General features: G+C 37.6%; 1 protein-coding gene across 2 annotated transcripts; it reads right to left on the bottom strand.

Annotated features, from left to right (window-relative positions):
• Window positions 1-180: 180 nt before the first annotated feature.
• Window positions 181-15,297, bottom strand: LOC127970040 (uncharacterized). Of its 2 annotated transcripts, XM_052572244.1 has the most exons (7): window positions 15,149-15,297; window positions 10,766-10,831; window positions 6,443-6,522; window positions 6,054-6,186; window positions 5,429-5,722; window positions 5,247-5,340; window positions 181-5,121 (listed from the first exon to the last, which is right to left on the bottom strand). In XM_052572244.1, the coding sequence occupies exons 1-7, from the start codon at window positions 15,243-15,245 to the stop codon at window positions 873-875; spliced, it is 5,013 nt and encodes a 1,670-aa protein (XP_052428204.1). In that variant the 5' UTR covers window positions 15,246-15,297; the 3' UTR covers window positions 181-872. The 2 variants fall into 2 exon arrangements, with proteins under 2 accessions (XP_052428204.1, XP_052428205.1); XM_052572245.1 differs by lacking the exon at window positions 6,443-6,522 and having other exon boundaries at window positions 15,149-15,232.
• Between the last annotated feature and the right edge of the window lie 3,931 nt (window positions 15,298-19,228).

Genomic DNA, 19,228 nt, shown 5'->3' with positions numbered 1-19,228 from the left:
ACCTAAAATCTTGCATAGTTTTCATTATAAAACTGCATCATGAATATAGCGGTTTATGAATATTCGAGACCATAAAATAATTCTAAATAAAAGCGATAGAAACGTGTGGACAGAGTATGTTCCCATGTATGTCACCTTCTAAAAGGTAGAACAAAACCTTATAATGGTAGACTGAGAATATGAACTACAACAAACATCAGTGCTGTAAAAGACAAAAAGGAATTGAATTAAGAGTAAAAGGGGAAAAGCGGTGACCTTATGAAGAAGTTTGATACAAATTTCTCATCTATGTGCAAAAAGAATGAGGCTTTATTGAGGCAACCTCAATCACCTCATACAGATAAGAAAAAGGCACATTCAGGTTACAAAGCCACTTTAATTAGCTAAAATCATTGTTTTAGAATTGTGGATTATTCCTTAAATAATATCTGGGTCAATAGTCCAAGCTGTTGTAGTAATAAGATATACAATGTAACGGTCAAACAAAGCAAGTAAGTTATTGGGTTATTTATAACCCATATTTAAAAAACCCCATTAATAGGAATCAGAACCTTTATTTCTTGACTTCTTTTTACATTAACGACTCTATCATGGAGATATATATATATTTTTTTTTTTTCTTCATAACAAACAAATAGGTTTCTTTAAGCATAATTGGAAAATGTTTGACACTTAAAAGAATGAACTCTGGAAAAAGTCTTTGCCTAAACAACGATACATTTTTCTCAGATGTCAATAAATCCAAAGTTCTGAAAATGTACTGCTGAGCTTGAAAAAAAATAGCTTAAAAAATAATCTTCTGAAAAGCATCAGCACCCCTTGTTTTTATGAAACATTTCTACATGAGTTTCTAGTACACCTGTACACATTGTTCATGGTTTTGAGGTCCGAGTACGTTTTGTGGGAGTGACCAGTGGTTCCAAGCCTCGCTTTGTGGAGGATTTGGGAGAGGCGGTCTGTGAAGGGGTGCCTTCCATCTTTCTTTGTGATCTTGTTAACACTTGGTCTTCCAACATCAGAGGTTTAACGTCCACATCCAAAGATTGCGATTCTAAATTATTAGGGCCTTTCTGAAACTCTGGTTTCTTTGTGTCAACTTTAGTCAGACTTGCTTTTGTTTGCTGTGCCTTATCAGTTCCAGTTTTTATCAGTGTCTGTTTTTTACTCAAGGTGTTTTTTGAGGCATTTTCACTGATGGGTTTCTCCATTCTTGTAACTGCCTGCGACCTCTTTGGAGAAGCACCGTTTTTATGACACTGGTTCCCTTTCAACGCTCGTTGTTTGAGGGCAGAGTTTGTTTTTGCCTTCTTGGTCAGAGATGAGATCCTCTGAACAACCACAGACTTTGACCCTTTACATGTCGGCAGTTTTTGTTGGTTGGCTTTCTTTGGAGTTATTGATGCCTTTAAACGAGCACCTTTGAAAGTTTTCTCTTTGCATTTCTTGCTTTGCTGAACCTGAAGCTTCTCACGCATGTTGGAATATTTCCGAAGTATTCTAGCACTGGCTGGATTTTTCGCACCGACTGCGGTCGAGGCCAGGCTCTCGGGAGTCTGTGCCGGTGTCACTCCAGCAAGACTCTGTGCCTTTGTACAGATTCGTGTGGCAGTTGTCTGTTCGTGCTTTACTTTGCTCCTCATCACAGAAATACCCTGACCTAAAGCTTTGGCAAGTAGCCTTTGATTCTTGGGGTTGTTCTTCACTGGTGATGCAATAGCAAACTTTTTGAGGTGCTTCTTCAACCGTTCGGCCTGGAGGCTTGGAAATATCCCATGAGAGGAACCCACTCCTGCTGCCGAAGAGTGAAAGCACAACTGTGTTTCAGAAGGAAGTCTAGTGTTGATCTTCTTAACGATTACAAGCGATTTGGTTTCAGTTGATTGCAGGAACCACCTGCAGATACTGGACAAGTCAAAGGGCTTCATGAATAGCATTTGCACAGGGGATAACTTTTGTTGTTCCAATGGCCTTGACTTTCGTACTCTGCGTTTGCTTTTCCAGATTTCTTTGAGCCTATCTGCCTTGCTTTTGGGTTTTGGTGCAGGCTGACCCTCCTTGTCCATTGGAACCCAACTTTTGTGCATTTTATCAAACTTTGAATTTAAGTTTGAAATCAACTGCTGGTGTTCTTCCCCCCTTAGTGCCTCCAAAAATTTTGGGGGACTGCAGACAACAGGTTCGGTTGTCTGAAGATGGATGGATTCATCTGGCAATTTCAGTGAGCCTCTTATTTGGGACACCACATGCTTCTGCTTTTGGATTTTAAGTTTTGAACTCAAGGGGCTCTCTTCCGCTTCCCCACTCGAGGATGCTGAAACCTTTTGTTGTCTCAGAGAATGTTTACTAGGGGTTGTTGTTGAGCCACAGGTATTTTCAGTATTAGCTACATTCCCTCTTCTCAACGACATGCGTCCAGGGCTTTCTGATCCATCTATGACAGTAGATGTATTGTTACGGGATTGTTCTGGAATTAAACTGGCACTGCTTCTTAAGGGCATGTGCCCATTGGCCTCGGTTTTTCTACAGGTAGTACTGGAGGTTGAACTGCCAGGCGGTTCACTGATGAAACTTTTAACAGGAGAGTCTTTAGTAACAGTCGGTTTAATTGAGTTAACAGTCCTGCTTCGTAGAGGCATATGTGTTACGGTCTCGGAAGATGTACACGACTCTCGGTTAGCTGCCTGCTCACTAAGAGAGCTGCTTTTTCTTAAAGGCGTCTGTCCTTGCTTCTCCGAATGGCGTTCTGTTGGACTGATTGCCTTGCTACTTAAAGGCTCTTCAGTGTTATTTCTGCTCCTCAAAATCATATTTTCAGAGCTTGGTGGGGACTTCTTGACGGGTGAACAGGGTCCACTGACAGACAGCTCAATGGGACTACTTTTGTTTCTAAGTGCCATTTTTTCCATGCTTTCAGAGGCTTGATTGTTCAGTTTGTCGTGCTTTCCACTCTCTGGGGTGGAAGTGATGCTTACAGTCTCTGGAAGAACCTCAGGTGACAAAACATTTGGGAAATCATTATTCACTTTGATGCCTGGACTTTGATGCTCATCTCTCCCAACAGCGGCTGCGGTTCTTGATTTTGGCCTTGATTTGACCACATGATCCACAACCAGACTATTACAAGGTGCATCAGGGACCTCCGGTGCCGTTTCAAGAATCTCTACAGCTTTCAAATCAGGCTCCTGCCCAGTGTGCACATTTGTTTCAGTAGAATGAGCCTTTGGGCTTTTATTATTGGCATGATCAACAAGTTCAGTAGCACCACAATTCGAGTCTTTCGTTACGTCAACACTGCCTTTACTTCTACTACGCAAGCATCTGTCTGAGGGCGCTGCATGTTTTGCATTCAAAACTTTTAAAGTATGCAGATCCTCTTCCTTTTCTTTACATTTTATAAGTGGTACAGCAGAGACTTCAGTCAGGCTGGACACCGCTGAGTCCCCTTGATTCCTCACTGGTAGTTCGGAAGAGTTTGCTTTGTCATGTATAGCTTGTTCCTGAAAACCTCTATCCTCCTCAGTGTTTGCCTTGATTTCTGATGCCTCGCCTTGTTCCTGTACATCTGCTGCGGTCTCTACTTCCATGTTTTTTTTTATTTCCCTTTCATTTCTCGGTTCTATGTCAGCTTCATCAGTCCAGAACTCTTTAACAATGTCAGGGGACACATTGATCAGTGATGGCTCCAATGATTTATCCTCACACTCACCCTTTCTTTCTGTACCCCATACCACTTCTTCTGGCACAGACCCAATTTGGAAGTCAGATGTGTCTTTCTGTACAGTGAGCTCGGTTGTTTCTGTGCTTTCTTCTACCGGGTCCATGTGTTTCTCTGAGATCAAATCTGGTTGCATGGTTAATTCACTCTGATTACCTGACAGTTCATTGAATTTTTGGCCATTACTTTTAATCTTACCCGTTTGACTGGTTTCAACCATCAAACCCAGATTTGTTACTTGTACGACATCTCCTGGCATTTCATTCTCCACTACATCTTCCGACGGTAATTTTGGAATAACATTTTTCATGCAATCCCCTGCAAAAGGTGTGTTTACTAGAGGTACACTGCCAGACTTAGAAAGGACCTGCTTCAGAGTCACTGAGGTGTGCACATCCGGCATACGAGTTGGACAATTACCACTAGAATTGCCTATCGATTTACCAGCTAAGGTACGGACTGTTTTTAGTTCCAAGTACTCCTCCACATATTTGTGCCCCCTTGTGCTCTTTCGGGCATTCTGTCGTGGATGCAGTCGATTATGAGATTGAGGCTGACATTCTGTAATTGACTTTCTAATATAAACTAGGTCACAATGGCTATCCGGATCATTTACGAGACAACTTAAAGAACCATTCCTTTGTATAAGGCAAGAACCTTTTCTGCTTTTCCTGGCTGTTCTTGGAGAAATTGGTACAACAACATTTGAGGTCTTCTGAATTGTGGAGGGTTTAACAACAGCACCTTCATTATGTGCAAAGCACTTCAACGAATCTGCATGATCAGACACCGCAGTACAAGTTGGCAAGCATTGTTCCGCACTGCATAGACACTTCTTTACAGAATTGCTACTTGGAATTTGCTTAATGCTTGAACATAACACTTTTTTTGCACCCAGATTATCAGTAGTAGTCTTTGTCATGACAAACAATTTTGTTGCAGAACTTGCATTTCCACACTCGAAACCTGTTCCACAAGATGATGACAAAACTTCCATTTTGCCAAGGTCTACTTGCTTTTCAGTCATTACCCGTGCAATACTGGAAACATCAGCCTTTAACACCTCTGCAGTAGGCTTTTGACTGTTTGTGACAACAGATGCCTCTTGAGTCTTAGTGATGCTTGCAGCAGCTTCCACAGAGCACGTTCTCTCCGACTGCTGAGTCTCAGAGCTGGTTTCAAACGATGCATAACTGCAGCTGGTTGATGCTTGCTTCTCAGACAAATCTGGAGTGGGTGCTTTGCAATGGTTGCAAGCAGACACAGTCTTGACTTCGCTTTGTAAGAAGTCTAATGCATCTACTATTTGGCGCTGGTGGTGCAAACACAGCTTTGACATGAACTGTTCCAAAGTGTTCACAGACTGTAGATCTTTTACTTGAGCAAGACTCAGGTCGATGGAGTCCCTGAAAGACCAGACAAAAAAAAAAATTATATAAGAGACACATTCTCAACTATATAACACTTAAATGTATGTGATTAGCAAATAATATAAACCTGGTAAAAAGAAACAGTATATATCCTGATCTACCTTTTGACCAAATGCGTAGCTGGGCTGACAGGAGTATTCCTTAAAGATGTATGGCCTTTGTTCAAATTCTTAGTCGAAAGATCAAGAACTTCATCTAAAGAGACACAAGTAATTTATAACCAAGATAAACAAATTTCCTTTTAACTAGAAGCTCTTTACATTTTTATAATTCTATACTGCACCTTGCTCAATGTCCTCCACTTTGATCTTTCTCAGAGAAAGGTCCAGCGGTGCATCTTGGTCCACCATGATGAGCTTTTTCTGAACAGAAGCAACAGAGTCTATTTTGACAGCAGTGGATGAAGTGATACAGCTAGCTTTCAGAAGGCTTTGGTCCTTTTTTCCATTGTTCTGAAGGAAGTCCTGAGTGCAGTTGTTTCTTGAGGTATAACATGAAGCCAACTCATTAATCATCTTCTGCAAGAAGCCACAAGCCACCACAGGGATGTGTGGATCGGGAATTCTTGGCGTGTATTCTGTCGACAGTTCAATTAGACATGTTGTTAAAGTAAAGTAAACCATATAATAAAATAAACATCACAGTTGACAAGGACTTCATTTGAATGTACAGGAAATAGGACACTTTAATAAGAACAGACTAGAAAGGAAATTTCAGGTTTGGGGTAAATAAAACTATTATAGCTCTGCTAAATGGGAATTAAAACTTGTGAGAGAATAATCGATATACTTACTCTGGACAGTATCTGTTACTACAGCAAAAATTGCAGTCATTTCCATCACTAAAACAACACCATGTCTGGCCAATCATTTCCACACGAATGACTGACTATGTGTTGGTTTGCTCACCTTTCCGGTGTAACACTGCATTCAGGAATTCCTCTGACTGCCACTCAAGTCTGCTGATATTAGAGGGATCTTTACCTAGTAAAGGTTTTCCTCCACTTTCCACAATTTGTTTGTTGAGTGCAACTACATGTTCCTGGGAAAATACAAAGAGAATAAAGGGTGGAGGTGTGTTTTTAAATACTTAAGAGACACACATACAACTTAACTCATCTGAAAATGCTATCACTGAAAGCACTGTATCCACATGACTTAAATAGTTTAGCTAGTACAGGAAAAACCGATAGCCTAAGGTCAAATAGAAAAAAAGATAAAAAATGGTTCTTCCGAGGTGTCTTGACATATCAGAAAAATGGGGGAAAGTGTAAATGAAAAAAAAAAAAAAAAACTACCTTCACTTTTTCCCGTCTTAAGCAGCAGAAAAGACAATTTTCATCAAATGACGAATTTGACACACTTGCAGGCTTACAATCTGTGGATCCAAAAGAAGAGGCAAAATTCAACTGTGTGTGCAAGAAAAGGGAACTTGGAGAGAAAAAAACACTACCAGTTTCACAGTCTAACTAGCTGTCCATTTTGGCTAGCGTGACTTTGTCAAAGTAAAATGGAAACAGTGCCACCACCAGCTCAAGGATGATTTTGTTTTGCTTGTATCTTTGGACCATTGCACATGAATATAATTGCACTTTATTTCAGAACTTTTTTTTGCATACCGTTTTAGTCAGGTAAGGTGGAAAATTCAGGTGAAGAATTCTGGAAGAGGTTTGAGTCTGTACCTCTGTCATGGTTTTGCTTTTTTTCACGATGCTCCAACTTTATTATTCACACCTATACAGATCGCCCTCCGTTAGAATAAAAAAAATCACTAACTTCCCCACACCACCTCTTAAGAAAACTAAAATAATTTAATAAAATGATTCTAAAGGTAAACCAAATAATTTTTATATGGTTTTAAAAAGATTGGAAGCTCAAATCTCATTGGACGACCCATTTCATTGTGGAGTAACAACAAAACAAAAAAAAACACTTGCTTTTCCGGTCCACAAATGATCGCCCCTGGTGTGAACAGCCTCATTAGGGATCTGTCGTTTTGACTAAAAAGCATCAAATATCCAGGCTGATGTTCGCATACAGTGTGAAAAGGCTTTTACAAGTGTGTCAATAATGCAAAACAGACAATATTTTCAGTTAAAGTGAGTTCATCATTGAATTCAGTGATGTCATCATCCAGCTCAGTTCAGTTTAAATAGTGTCTGTGCAATTGAGTGGACGATATCACTGGAAATTAAGTATTTACAACAAAAATGTTATTAGGTCAAAGAAAAAACAACCTACAGGTGAAGTCACGCAGTCTGTGACGGGCAAATGGTTGTGGTAATACAGTGCATTAGGGAGGACATCCAAATATTCACCTATCGTTCATCGACCATCTTATCATCCATCAGACTCCGTTCCACATTTAAATACGGCTGTGGGGCTTCCCCTTATCCAAATAAAACTGTCTGTGTGACTGAGTTGAGGGTTACTGTCAGACGCAGTTTATCACAAGATGTTTCAACATTTCTAAAACTCACTAAGATGAAAACATTCACATATCGTTGCAGTGACATGCGGATTAAGAGTTAAGTGTCTAAAATACAAGATGTGTGTAACAGCATTCAATTGGAATGCAAATGTATGGTAATCCGATTACAGTTGCATTCAAAAGTATTTTAATTTCTGGCATTTTAAATGATCTTTAAAGTTGGATGGATTCCGATTGGCAGATTTTTTCATCAGTTGGAAATTAATGTTCGAAGAGTGACTGCAATGATTTTCCAACAACATTTGTTGCCTGTCCAAATGATGGAAAACTTAAGACATGGTTTTGCCCATTAGAAAACGAGGGGACTGTCAGATGAATGTTGTTTGCTAATTTCTGAGATCGTTTGATTTGCGCAAAGTGTTAAACGCAGACGGAATCCAGTTATAAAAACTGAATTTACTGTAATCTGTAATGAGGAAGGGAGTATTTAGTTGATTATGTTTAACAAAGGGTTTTAAAAAAAATAGTGACCATTAGTTCCACCAACAATTAATTTATTTATTAATTGTGATAATGGCCAAAGCCATAAAGTAGACAATTAATCTACCACTACTAAAATTATTAAAACTTTATATGGAATCATAATCAAACAATATTTCTTCCATCTATTAATTTCAACAGTAAATCCCCTTTGTTCACTAAAAAATTTTGTTTAATTTTCATTTGAATAAAAGATAAATGTAAATAGAAATAGCTTGCATTTAAATAATTAAACATCCTTAAATGCAGTATCTGATAAAAATAAAAACATAAGATTTAACTCTTAGTTCACGTAAGCTCATTAAATAACAGTTGGAACTTTTGATTTTAACAGCATTTTATGAAATAAAAGTATCTAAGATTATTGAATGTTCAGAATAATTTTTCTTTGGCAGTTTATATCAACTAATGAATTAACTAATGTTAACTAACGAAGTGTTACTGAACATAAAGAATCAAAACACTTTAAAACAACATCAAGGGCATGTTGCAGTCCAGGGGCCCGTTCTTCGTACGTCGCTAACTCAGTTCGCTGGATTTGATTGTTGATGATTTGGTCTGATCTTGGATCATTTGGTTCTTCGAAGCTCATCCCGGAGCTGCTGTCATAGCAACTGGTCCGTAAGCCTAACCCTGCTCGGGAGCAGCTTAATTCATGTAAACATGATTAGATCGCTTCTTTTCAACCAGAACTAATTCTCAAAATATGTCCACTGTTACATTACAAGAGTATCCTACTGATCCAGGGGCATTTAAAAATAACATAAAAATGCTGTGTAGTCCATAACAGCCTAATATAGACACAGCCAGTTTTACTCACTGAAAATATTTATGTCATAAAATTATTACTTCATAATTGTATTAGAGTCTTACACATGCTATTAGGTTGACCACCGGGCTATTGCTCTGTTGCAGGACAGCAGACCTGATTTTGCGGGACAATGCGGGACACGAGGGAGAGAAATTATTATTATTGTACTTGGTGAATAAATATTGATTTTTTTTTATTAGATATATTTTTGCAGTGATGTAAACATGTTTTAAATTGCTAAAAGGGTTTATAAAAATGTTAATGATGGCGCTGACCGGCGCTCTGAACATCACTAATAATATTTAATAGTAATATCAGTAAAAAAATTATTTTAACAGCACTTGTCTATTCAATCCAAGTAATTAAGTGAAAATAATAATCCAATCGCTACAAAGCACATTTACAAATAAGCACATAAATTCCATTAGGAGAGACTAAGATTAAATGCGTTCTTACCGGATTCAGTGCATCTTGAATTTATATTTTTTGTCTGATCTGGCAGCTTCGAGTAGGGCCTTCTCATTCATTATGTGTCTGTAGAACTCCCGGCAGGTGTAGCTGTAGTTCACTCTCACCAGGAGGCTTTTTTTTTTTTTGTCTGTGTGGGGTTTTTTTCTCAGTGTTTATTTTCCCACTCTGGCTAGCCGCTAGAACCAATAATAACGGCTTTGTTGCGCATGTTCAGTGTTTTCTTATTTTAAAAAAATTATTGTAGAATTGTAATTTAAAGGACGATGAAATAAAATGAAGACGAAATTAAAATGCGGGACACTGCTTATGAATTGCGGGACGCGGGACAAAGCTTAAAATTTCGGGACTGTCCCGCATTGTCACCGTACATGCTATACAGACAATAGAGTCGTGCATTATTTTGAGTGATGACTGCTATTATTCGAGTGGCTTGATGGAGCGCAGGAGACGCAGATAACATGATGTTGACCCTTAAGAAACTTTCATTAATGCTGTCACGTAACAAATCTGTTCAAATATAGAATGAAATTAATAGATAATTTCTAGATTGAAATAAAAATGTAAAGACTGCACAACTATAAATTGCGAATCTAAATAATTGGGAATCATGAAAAAATTATAATAAAATAAAAACATGTATCTATTATCTGTTTCATGTATCTAATATAACATTTATGTAGTTTTGTTTGCTTGGCTGTTTCCTTATAAAAGTCCAGTTTTTCGTCAGGTGTCGTTTTAAATTATATGACGTCATTACATTGCCGTCTTGCCACCAGCCAATCGCTGCACTGCTGATCATGGTTTCGAGTATCGATACATATCCCCTTTTAAGATAACACATGAACGTGCAATTATCTCAGATAACTCAATCGATTTTTTAGGGTCTTAATGAAAAGTCTGTAACAGTTTCATGAAATAGATTTTATTTTTTTTTACTTTTCCAGGCCTGGAACTTGCCCTTTTAAAATTCCATGACTTTTCCAGGTTTTTCATGACTGTATGAACCTTACAGCAGAGAGCACACAAGTATTCCTTAAATGCATTCAGAATTCAGAATAATGCATGTGTATATTCATTATCAGGATATATCCCATTACTGAATACCAGCACATGTCTAATAAACACATTAGAACGGTCCATTTACATTGGCCAGAAAATGTGGCCAGCAGACAGAAACTCTCTGGATAAAACCTTTGTCTGGTGATAGCAAATCCAGTGCAATACAGTAAAATGTGTTTGATAATGGAGGCATGCAGAAGCTAGATGAATGTGGTTCACAATTTAATATTAAAGCATAACATGCAAATGATGAAGTATTTCTGAATTTCCCATTTCTGAACTTATGTTCCATCACACACAGAAACATACCTTTTAAAAGCCTGAGATCCTCCACCACTTGTGTTTGAAGAAACACTTCCAAGATATTGTCAAGACCTATTCAGAGAAGAAGAGAGATGTGTTTTAAGTAGTCTGACAGACTGAGACACAGTAAAACAAGTTTAATAATGATCAAGAACAACAACAGACCAATAAAAACAAACGCACAATAATTAATTATTTGAAGTGAGAGTGAAAGAAGGAGATCACAAATTAAATGCCATTAAATGTGAGTAATGCATGTTTAATTCTTTCTGAGCTCGTAACTATCAATGTAACAACTGGATTTTCTGGTGAAATGACCTGCTTCTCTCTGGTGACTTACACTGAGTAACTCCAATAATTTAATCCATAACAGTAGTAATTACAGCAGAAATAAACTGACCCTTCACAATTGACTGCAAGTTTGCAAACATCGATTACAAATATCAGAACATCCAATCCACAACTGATGCACAGACTGCAACTAAACACAAGCAAAACTAAGCCTAACTATTAAGAGTATGTTAACAACTTACATTACTGACGTTTAAATGTGCAATAACACTGCACCAAAGACAAGGACTAATAAAGCATAACTATTTTAATTGATAATCGAGTACAACAAACGTCATAAACCCTTAGAATTTCTCTCAAGTATCCCTTAAAACCCAGTAAGTGCTACATAAAGCCCCTTAACTGTCATGTTCCTAAGGATAACATAAGGGTTGGAAAACGTCACCTTAAGTGTTACACAAATATTGCCCACTTTATATGTTAAACAGATTTTAATTTACGCATTTATTCACATATAAACAATGATCAACTTACTGCTCATAATTAGCTCAACCGTCAGTGGATCACACTTGAGAGCAAATCTATATTCCATAATATTCATTCATTCTTGAATTTTCCTACATATTACCTGGAGTTGACTTGAAAAACGCACATAAATATATTGTTTTAATTGTGAGTTTATTGCGTTTATGTTTCTGCTCTTCATTCAGCTTATAAGAAACACTACTTCAATGAATTAATTTGGACTTTCAGCGTGAGAGCGCCCCCTGGCTTTGAGTATGAATGAAACACACTCTGAAGGGAGTTTAGCGCTAAAATGTTTACACTGTTTTGGTTACGAATAAAAAGTCATGCAAAGGGCTGGGTACCGACCTTCGATGCCTTTATGGTATCGAACGAAAAACTTTGATACTATGAGTACCGAAAAATTATTTATCTTTCGGGGCCAAATTTCGGTTCCAAGAGCCAAGCAGTCTTTTTTTTTTGCCAAGCGGCTGTGTCTGTGTGAGCTTGTAGCATACGTGCATGTAAGGACCTAAATTTGCCGTGATAAAAAATACGTGGTGTAGGGGAGGATTTCTTAAGATACTCACAGTCACACAACACAAGTGGAGTTGTTTTTTCTCAAAACGTTTCCGTTTTACAATGCCAAAGAGGTCTAAAGTGTGGCTACACTTTATAAAAGTGAATGCCGATTCAGCAAAGTGCAACATATGCGATAAGAGTATTGCAACCAAAGCCGCCGCGTGCTTTGAATGAGTGCGCACAAGCCCCGAATGCACGCAAATTGTTTAAAATGCTTGAATCAGCAATATTTAGAAATGAGTGCAAACGATCAGCTACGATCTGTTTCACCCCTTCAAGCGAGTGAACAACGCGAATCAAGTTAGGAATTTTACATCACTATTCACGATAGCCCATCAGATTGGAAAACACAATATCCCCGGGACGTGGGGCTAACGTGTTTGCGAGCCCTGCAGCTCAGATTTATCCAGTTTGTGAAACACTGGTTTCGTTAAATAAAATAAATGATTCTTTTAAAAGATTGACTCAAAAGAATCTTCGGTCTCATCATATTTGCGTCGTCACACACATGACGCAGAGTTCTAGATACAGTCAAGATAACATTAGGTACCTACAACAAAAACATCTCAATAATAATCCTAACATTTTTGCTGTTTTTCAAACATGTTAACGTTGATCTGTTTTGCATTTATGTCAGTCAGTCAGTGAAATGTGTTCTGTTTCCAAAGTGAATTTCCTAAGTTTTATTTTATTAAATAACTTGAGGGTGAAAAAATTGCCATTGTAGGCTAGCTATTGTACATTATACATCACTGTGATTTGAGCACATACAATAATATAAAGTATTTTAAGGTTGGATAAGTGCCGTGTTTGTTTGCAAAATTATGTTTTTTGTGCCACCCCAAAGTAACTACTGGCCCCTGCCGGAAGAATTCCTGATTATATGCAACACCCTAAAGTAATTCCCTAAAGTAAGGTGAAATCACTCCTTAAGGCTCATACTTAAAAGAAAAACTTGGTGAGAAAGGTGAAAAATCATGGTTGAACCCCTGAGGTCACATGGACTGTTTTAAAGATTTACTTCATATGTTTCTGAGCACTGATCATGTAAGGCCTTTGTTCTCCTCTTATAACTGCTGATCTAGAAGCGCCCCCTGCTGTCAGACAGTGAATCTGTTTGTGTTTCATGCAGGTTTAATCTCTGTAACTTTGTTTGTACGGTGATTAAAATGCAGTGGTTGTTTCGAATTTCAAATGGCTTTTTTCATTAAATGTGTTAGCGGTTGTACTTGCTTTTTGTAGTAGTTTTTTTTTTTTTTTTTCCAAATATTAATATTAAATGAAACACATTTGTCCATGTTTCATTCCGTCTTGACCGTCTTGGTCGCAGAAAGCATTCACATTACACGATTAAACTGATTTTTACGTAGAAAGGTCTAAAGCACACAGCATTAAAATAAATGATCATTCATGTTTTCAGAACCTCGGACCAAATTCAAAAACAAAGCTAAAATAGAGCGGCACCCATCCAGACACACAGACATCGTTCCCACGCACACACATGACGTCACCGGACCCTCATTGTTGCCATAGCAATAGGTCCGTAACCTTAAACCTGCGTGAGAGTGGCTTATTTCATCTAAACAGGATTAGATTGCATCTTTAAATTAGAGCTAATTCCCAAAGTATGTCCACTGTTACATTACAAGAGTATCCTACTGATCCAGGGACATCTAAAAATGTATTTAAAGATAATATGATAATGCCGTGTAGTCCATAACAGCCTACTATATACAGCCAGTTTTACTCACTGAAATAATTATGTGTCATAAAATTATCACTTCTTAATTGTATTTGAGTCTATACAGATATTGTAGAGTTGTGCATTCATTTGAGTGAAGACAGATATTATAAGAGTGTCTTGATGGAGCAGGAGAAGCAGATAACATGATCACATGTTTACATTTATTAATTTAGCAGACGCTTTTATCCAAAGCGACTTACAAATGAGGACAGTGGGAGCAATCAAAAACAACAAAAAGAGCAATAATATAAAATAATAATAATAATAATAATAATAATATAAAATCAAATATTTAAAAAAAAATAATGAATAGCTAATTACTACATAGAAATAAAAATGTAAAGACTTATATTATATTGCACAAATATTATAAACCGCTCATCTAAGTAATTGGGAATCATGTAAGAATTAAAATAAAATAGTGCACATTTTATTTATCTATTATAACATGTAGGTTTGTTCACTTGGCCGTTTCCTTATTAAAAGTCCAGAAATTTGTCAATTTTTTCGTCGGATGTTTTTTTTTTATATATATATTACGTCATTGCGTTGCCATCTTGCTGCCAGCCAATCGCTGTACTGCTGATCGTGGTTTCGCGTATCGATGCATAACTCCTATTAAACCGACCCATGAACGCGCAGTTATCTCACATTACTAAATCCAGTCATACTAATAATAAACAGCAGTTGCGTTCAAAGACCCAAATTAGCCAGATCCTGATTAGCGCGATGATATCATCTTGGATGTACAAGCGCCGTTTGATAAAACAGTTTACCAAATAAGTCCGGCTTTTTTCAATAAGTCTGACTAATTTTGAACCAAATCTGCTGACAATAAGTCAAACTCAAAGAAATAAGCCTTGCTTATTTGGTAATCTTGTTTTTTTTTATTAAAACAGGCCCCTGCTCCTTATCAGTCATGACTTTGATCTGTCAATCACACTCGTACTGCACTACACGTGAGCGCGCATTAAAAAACAACAACTTTCAAACGGACGCGAGCGCGCACAGACCAAACACTAACGTTACGCAAAACTCTAACGTTATATGAATCGCGATATCTTGCCGAGAAACGGACCGAGTGTCGCATAGGTAGGTGATAGATCACCGCAGGGTTGATCTGCGAGGATTACTCGATGAACGAAAGGCGAAGATGAGCGGAGTTTATCCGATTCTGACGGTTAGCGTTAGCATGCTAGCTGCAGGAATTAGAACTCGCCTTTCTGTTAAACCAGCGTGAACAAAGAAAGTTAGTTTTTTGCTCTTACCCACGCCGTGGATGAGTTCAGTCCTCCATCTGTCTGCGTCGCGGCGAATAATGAACCTCTCATTCGCGCAGACCCGCTTCGCGCACCAACTCGCCATTTTACTGCGAGTCAACACGGGAGCGCGCACGCAGCGGCTCGGAGTGACGTCATGGCATGCGCGTTTTTTCTTTCAGTGGCGGTCGGACAGTACCACCTGCTGTATGCGGTAAACAATGTGTAGAAATTATTGTTTTTATGCATTTATTAAACTCAAGATAGTAATGCCAGATATAAGTATGCTGTTCGTTTTATATCTAGAACCGAGCAAGCCATGAGGGCTGACTCTATGGCCAGCAAAATGATGAGCAACAATATTACTGACTTTTGGAAGGAGGTGAGATCCCTCAATAACTGTAAATCTTCCCTTCCTTGTACTGTTGAAGGAGTCTCCGGAGAGGATAATGTTGTTGAAATATGGAGACAGCACTATAGCTCCCTCTTTAACTGTTTAAAACATGATCCACACGTGGAGGACTCTGCTATCAGTAATGAATCAATAAGTATTCTGACACATGAGGTATTTGGTGCCATATGGAAATTACCTAACAATAAAGCATGTGGTATGGATTCAATAACTGCAGAGCATCTGAAAAATGCCAATCTTAGGCTTGCTACCCTCTTAGCAATCAACTTTACTGGTTTGTTGATCCATGGCATACTTCCAGATTCAATGCCATCTATTCTGCTTGTCCCAGTTATTAAGGACAAAACTGGAAAAGTTGGCTGCCTGGATAATTATAGACCTATAGCATTGGCCAGTATTTTATCCAAGGTAATGGAAAGAATCCTCCTTGATAGAGTGAGTGGGTATATCTCTTCCCTGGATAATCAGTTTGGATTTAAGCCAAACCATGGCACAGACATGTGTATTTATGTTCTTTTAAGGAAATAGTGGATTTGTATAATTCAAAAAATTCCACTATTCTCATGTGTTTTATTGATGCCTCCAAAGCATTTGATCGCGTGAATCACAAACAGCTTTTTATTAAGCTAAAGCAAAGGGGAGTCCCTGGGTATATTGTGAGGGTTCTTGCCTATTGGTATGCCCACCAGCAGATGCATATCAAATGGGGGGGTTGCATATCCGCCCCCTTTAGGGTGTCCAATGGTGTTAGGCAGGGAGGAATCTTGTCCCCCGTCTTATTTAATTTATATATGGATGAACTGTCAAGGAGACTTAATGGTTGCAACACTGGCTGTATGATTGGTGGCATGCTGGTGAATCATCTTATGTATGCAGATGACCTTGTTACTTTTAGTCCGAGTAGTGCTGGGCAGCAGGAGCTTCTTAATATATGCTCTGAATATGGGGTGGAATTTGATATAAAATACAATTCCAGCAAAAGTGCTGTGTTAATATGCAGAACGAAACAGGATAAATTGCTTAATTTTCCTGTGTTCATGCTAGCCAATAATTGTCTTGAGGTCTGCAAAAAGATTAAATACCTTGGTCATTGTATTGCAGATGATATGAATGATGATGATGACATATACAGACAGTGTTAAAAGTTATATGCACAGGCAAACACCATAGCACGTAAGTTTAGTTACTGTTATACTCGAGTTAAAGTGGCTCTGTTCAAAGCTTACTGTACACCTCTCTATACAGCCCATCTGTGGTCTTCCTACAAAAAATCTAGCATGCAGAAGTTACAAGTTGCCTACAATGATGCAATGAGAATTTTACCCAAGGTTCCCAGAGGAGGGAGTGCTAGTCAGATGTTTGTATCTGTAGGAGTAACCACACTGAAAGCACTTTTAAGACATTTGATGTTTAAATTTATGCAACGTCTGGATGAGTCTACTAACAGTATCATGGTGGCACTCTCAAATCCCTTAGTGAGTTGCTACAGGTACACATCCAGACTGAGAGTGCATTGGCTGAAATGTCTGTATGTATTTTAATTATTGTATTTGCTATTTTTATTTTTTTTTTCTTACTGACTGTTGTTTGTTTGTTTTGTTTGTTTTTACCTGTCCTGTCTTACGTGGCTTTTGGACATGAGTCTGGCAAATAAACTGAATTGAATTAATGCACTTCAGTGGCTAGACTAGAGACTTTACCAGGTCAAAAAACATGATCCTATTTCCCCAATTCTACAGTCTCTGCACTAGCTACCTATTAAGTTCCTTATCAGTTACAAAATATTATTACTTGCTTATAAGGTTTAGTTCCTGCACAACTAACTAGTCTTCAACCATGTTACAATCCCAGGAACATCCAACAACACACACATAGGTGAATAATTAATAATTATTATTATACTATACAAAAATTAAGGGGGAAAAAAACAACTAAAAGGTTTTACTTTTTTTTATTTTAATAATGCAGAGTTTCAGACTTTCTACTTAATTTTTTTAAGTACTTAAAGTTCTGAAGCATTTTCACAAACTCACCAAAAATATTGTATATCAAAGGAGGGCTTACATGTTTTCCATTTGCATGTATGCATATGATATTTACTCAACAATAAAACACTTTTGACAATATCTGAAAAAAGAGAGAATTTTCTTGGAAAACAAATGGAGGAATTGATTCCATTTTTAAATATTAATATTAAATACAAGCTAAATCCTCACCAGACATTCCCCATTTCACCATGACATTTGTTTCTGTGCACACATTAAACCTGTTCACACCGTGTTTGTCGAATTTTACAGTAATATATCCACTCGTTTAACACTTTTAATTAATACAGATAGATGCCTGAAATAAAGCAACCTGAAGGAAAGTTTTGTTTAATGAAATAATGTCAAATGCCGAACATTGGAATTAATCGTTTAAACCAATTTAAGATGTTAATGCTTTCTCAATAATGCAAACAACGTCATAACTCTTCACACTTACAGTTTAGGAGGTTTGAGGGGTGAAGGGCTAATAAAAGATGGGCATTCGCAAAAGCACTTTTTGACAAGGTCTTGACATGAGAAATCAAATCTGCTTTGCCTATAGAGGTCTTTCTACCATTAAAACATCCTGCAAGTTTCATATCTTAAAGAGATACTCCACCCCAAAAATGTCATTCCAAACCCACAAAAGCTTCATTCATCTTCGGAACACAATTTAAGATATTCAGGATGAAAACCGGGAGGCTTGTGACTCTCCCATAGACTGCCAAGTAACAAGACATCGTCATAATAGTCCATCTACCGTCAACAGTAATGCTATGAACCGACGATAATACTGTTTGTATGTGGATTTATTCAACAATTGGTCTCCTCTGTGTCTCTCCACATCACTGTAGCACCCTTTTGGAGAATATGAGCTGAGCACACATCTTCTGTATCAGCCGCAACACAAGTATATGTTTTCTGCGTGTATTAACGCTTTGATTTGCAAAAAGAAGTTGAAAAAGGCTGAGCGTCAGTCAACTGTTAGAGATGAATAAACGTGTGGTGCTGCTGGAGGCAGGGTGTAGATTCATGTGGTGAAGCTCCCCTGAACAACACAGTGATGAAAGGATGAAGTGAAGTCTAGGTGTGAGACGGCCACCAATGCTCAGAATAATCAAGACAAAAGAATAATGATTAGCAGCAGTTCAGAGTCGAGTATCATGTTTGCAATACAAAAGAACCAGAATCAGTCCTTTATGGGAAGTGTGAATGTCTCATAGTCTGAAAACTGTAGCATGATGTGGGAAAAAATATTGTTTGTTTGAGTCAGTTTCTTTATTTTATTAGTGTTCATTTATTTTATTAAACTGGATTAGTTGTTACACCTTTTTATATTTTGTCTTGTCATGATTTGATCGTTTGGGATCTCATTTACTGTATACCCTTTAAATTCACTTATTGAAAGAACAACAGCAGCAGTATGGTGTATATATATATATATATATATATATATATATATATATATATATATATATATATATATATATATATATATATATATGTTGTTATATATACTTTATATCTTTAATCTTTCCTTTCATTCTTTTCATGGCTTTGGAAAACTTGCATTTGATGTTTCTCTGTGTCACTTTTGCATAACTCCAGGTCGTCTGTGTGACGCTGGATTATGAAGGACAGGAGGCAAAA

The sequence above is a fragment of the Carassius gibelio genome, chromosome B13, assembly GCF_023724105.1.
Source record: "Carassius gibelio isolate Cgi1373 ecotype wild population from Czech Republic chromosome B13, carGib1.2-hapl.c, whole genome shotgun sequence".
Lineage (NCBI taxonomy): Eukaryota > Metazoa > Chordata > Actinopteri > Cypriniformes > Cyprinidae > Carassius > Carassius gibelio.
Note: the sequence above shows the minus strand (reverse complement) of the source record. Positions and strands in the feature narration are given on the sequence as shown.

Excerpts from the sequence above, each read along its gene's own strand:
- LOC127970040 (XM_052572244.1), bottom strand. The coding sequence starts at position 15,245 with ATGGCGAGTTGGTGCGCGAAGCGGGTCTGCGCGAATGAGAGGTTCATT. Across the intron at positions 6,187-6,442 it reads TAAGACGGGAAAAAGTGAAG|GAACATGTAGTTGCACTCAA; the intron begins GTAGTTTTTTTT and ends GTATTTTCCCAG. Across the intron at positions 5,122-5,246 it reads GCTACGCATTTGGTCAAAAG|GGACTCCATCGACCTGAGTC; the intron begins GTAGATCAGGAT and ends CTGGTCTTTCAG.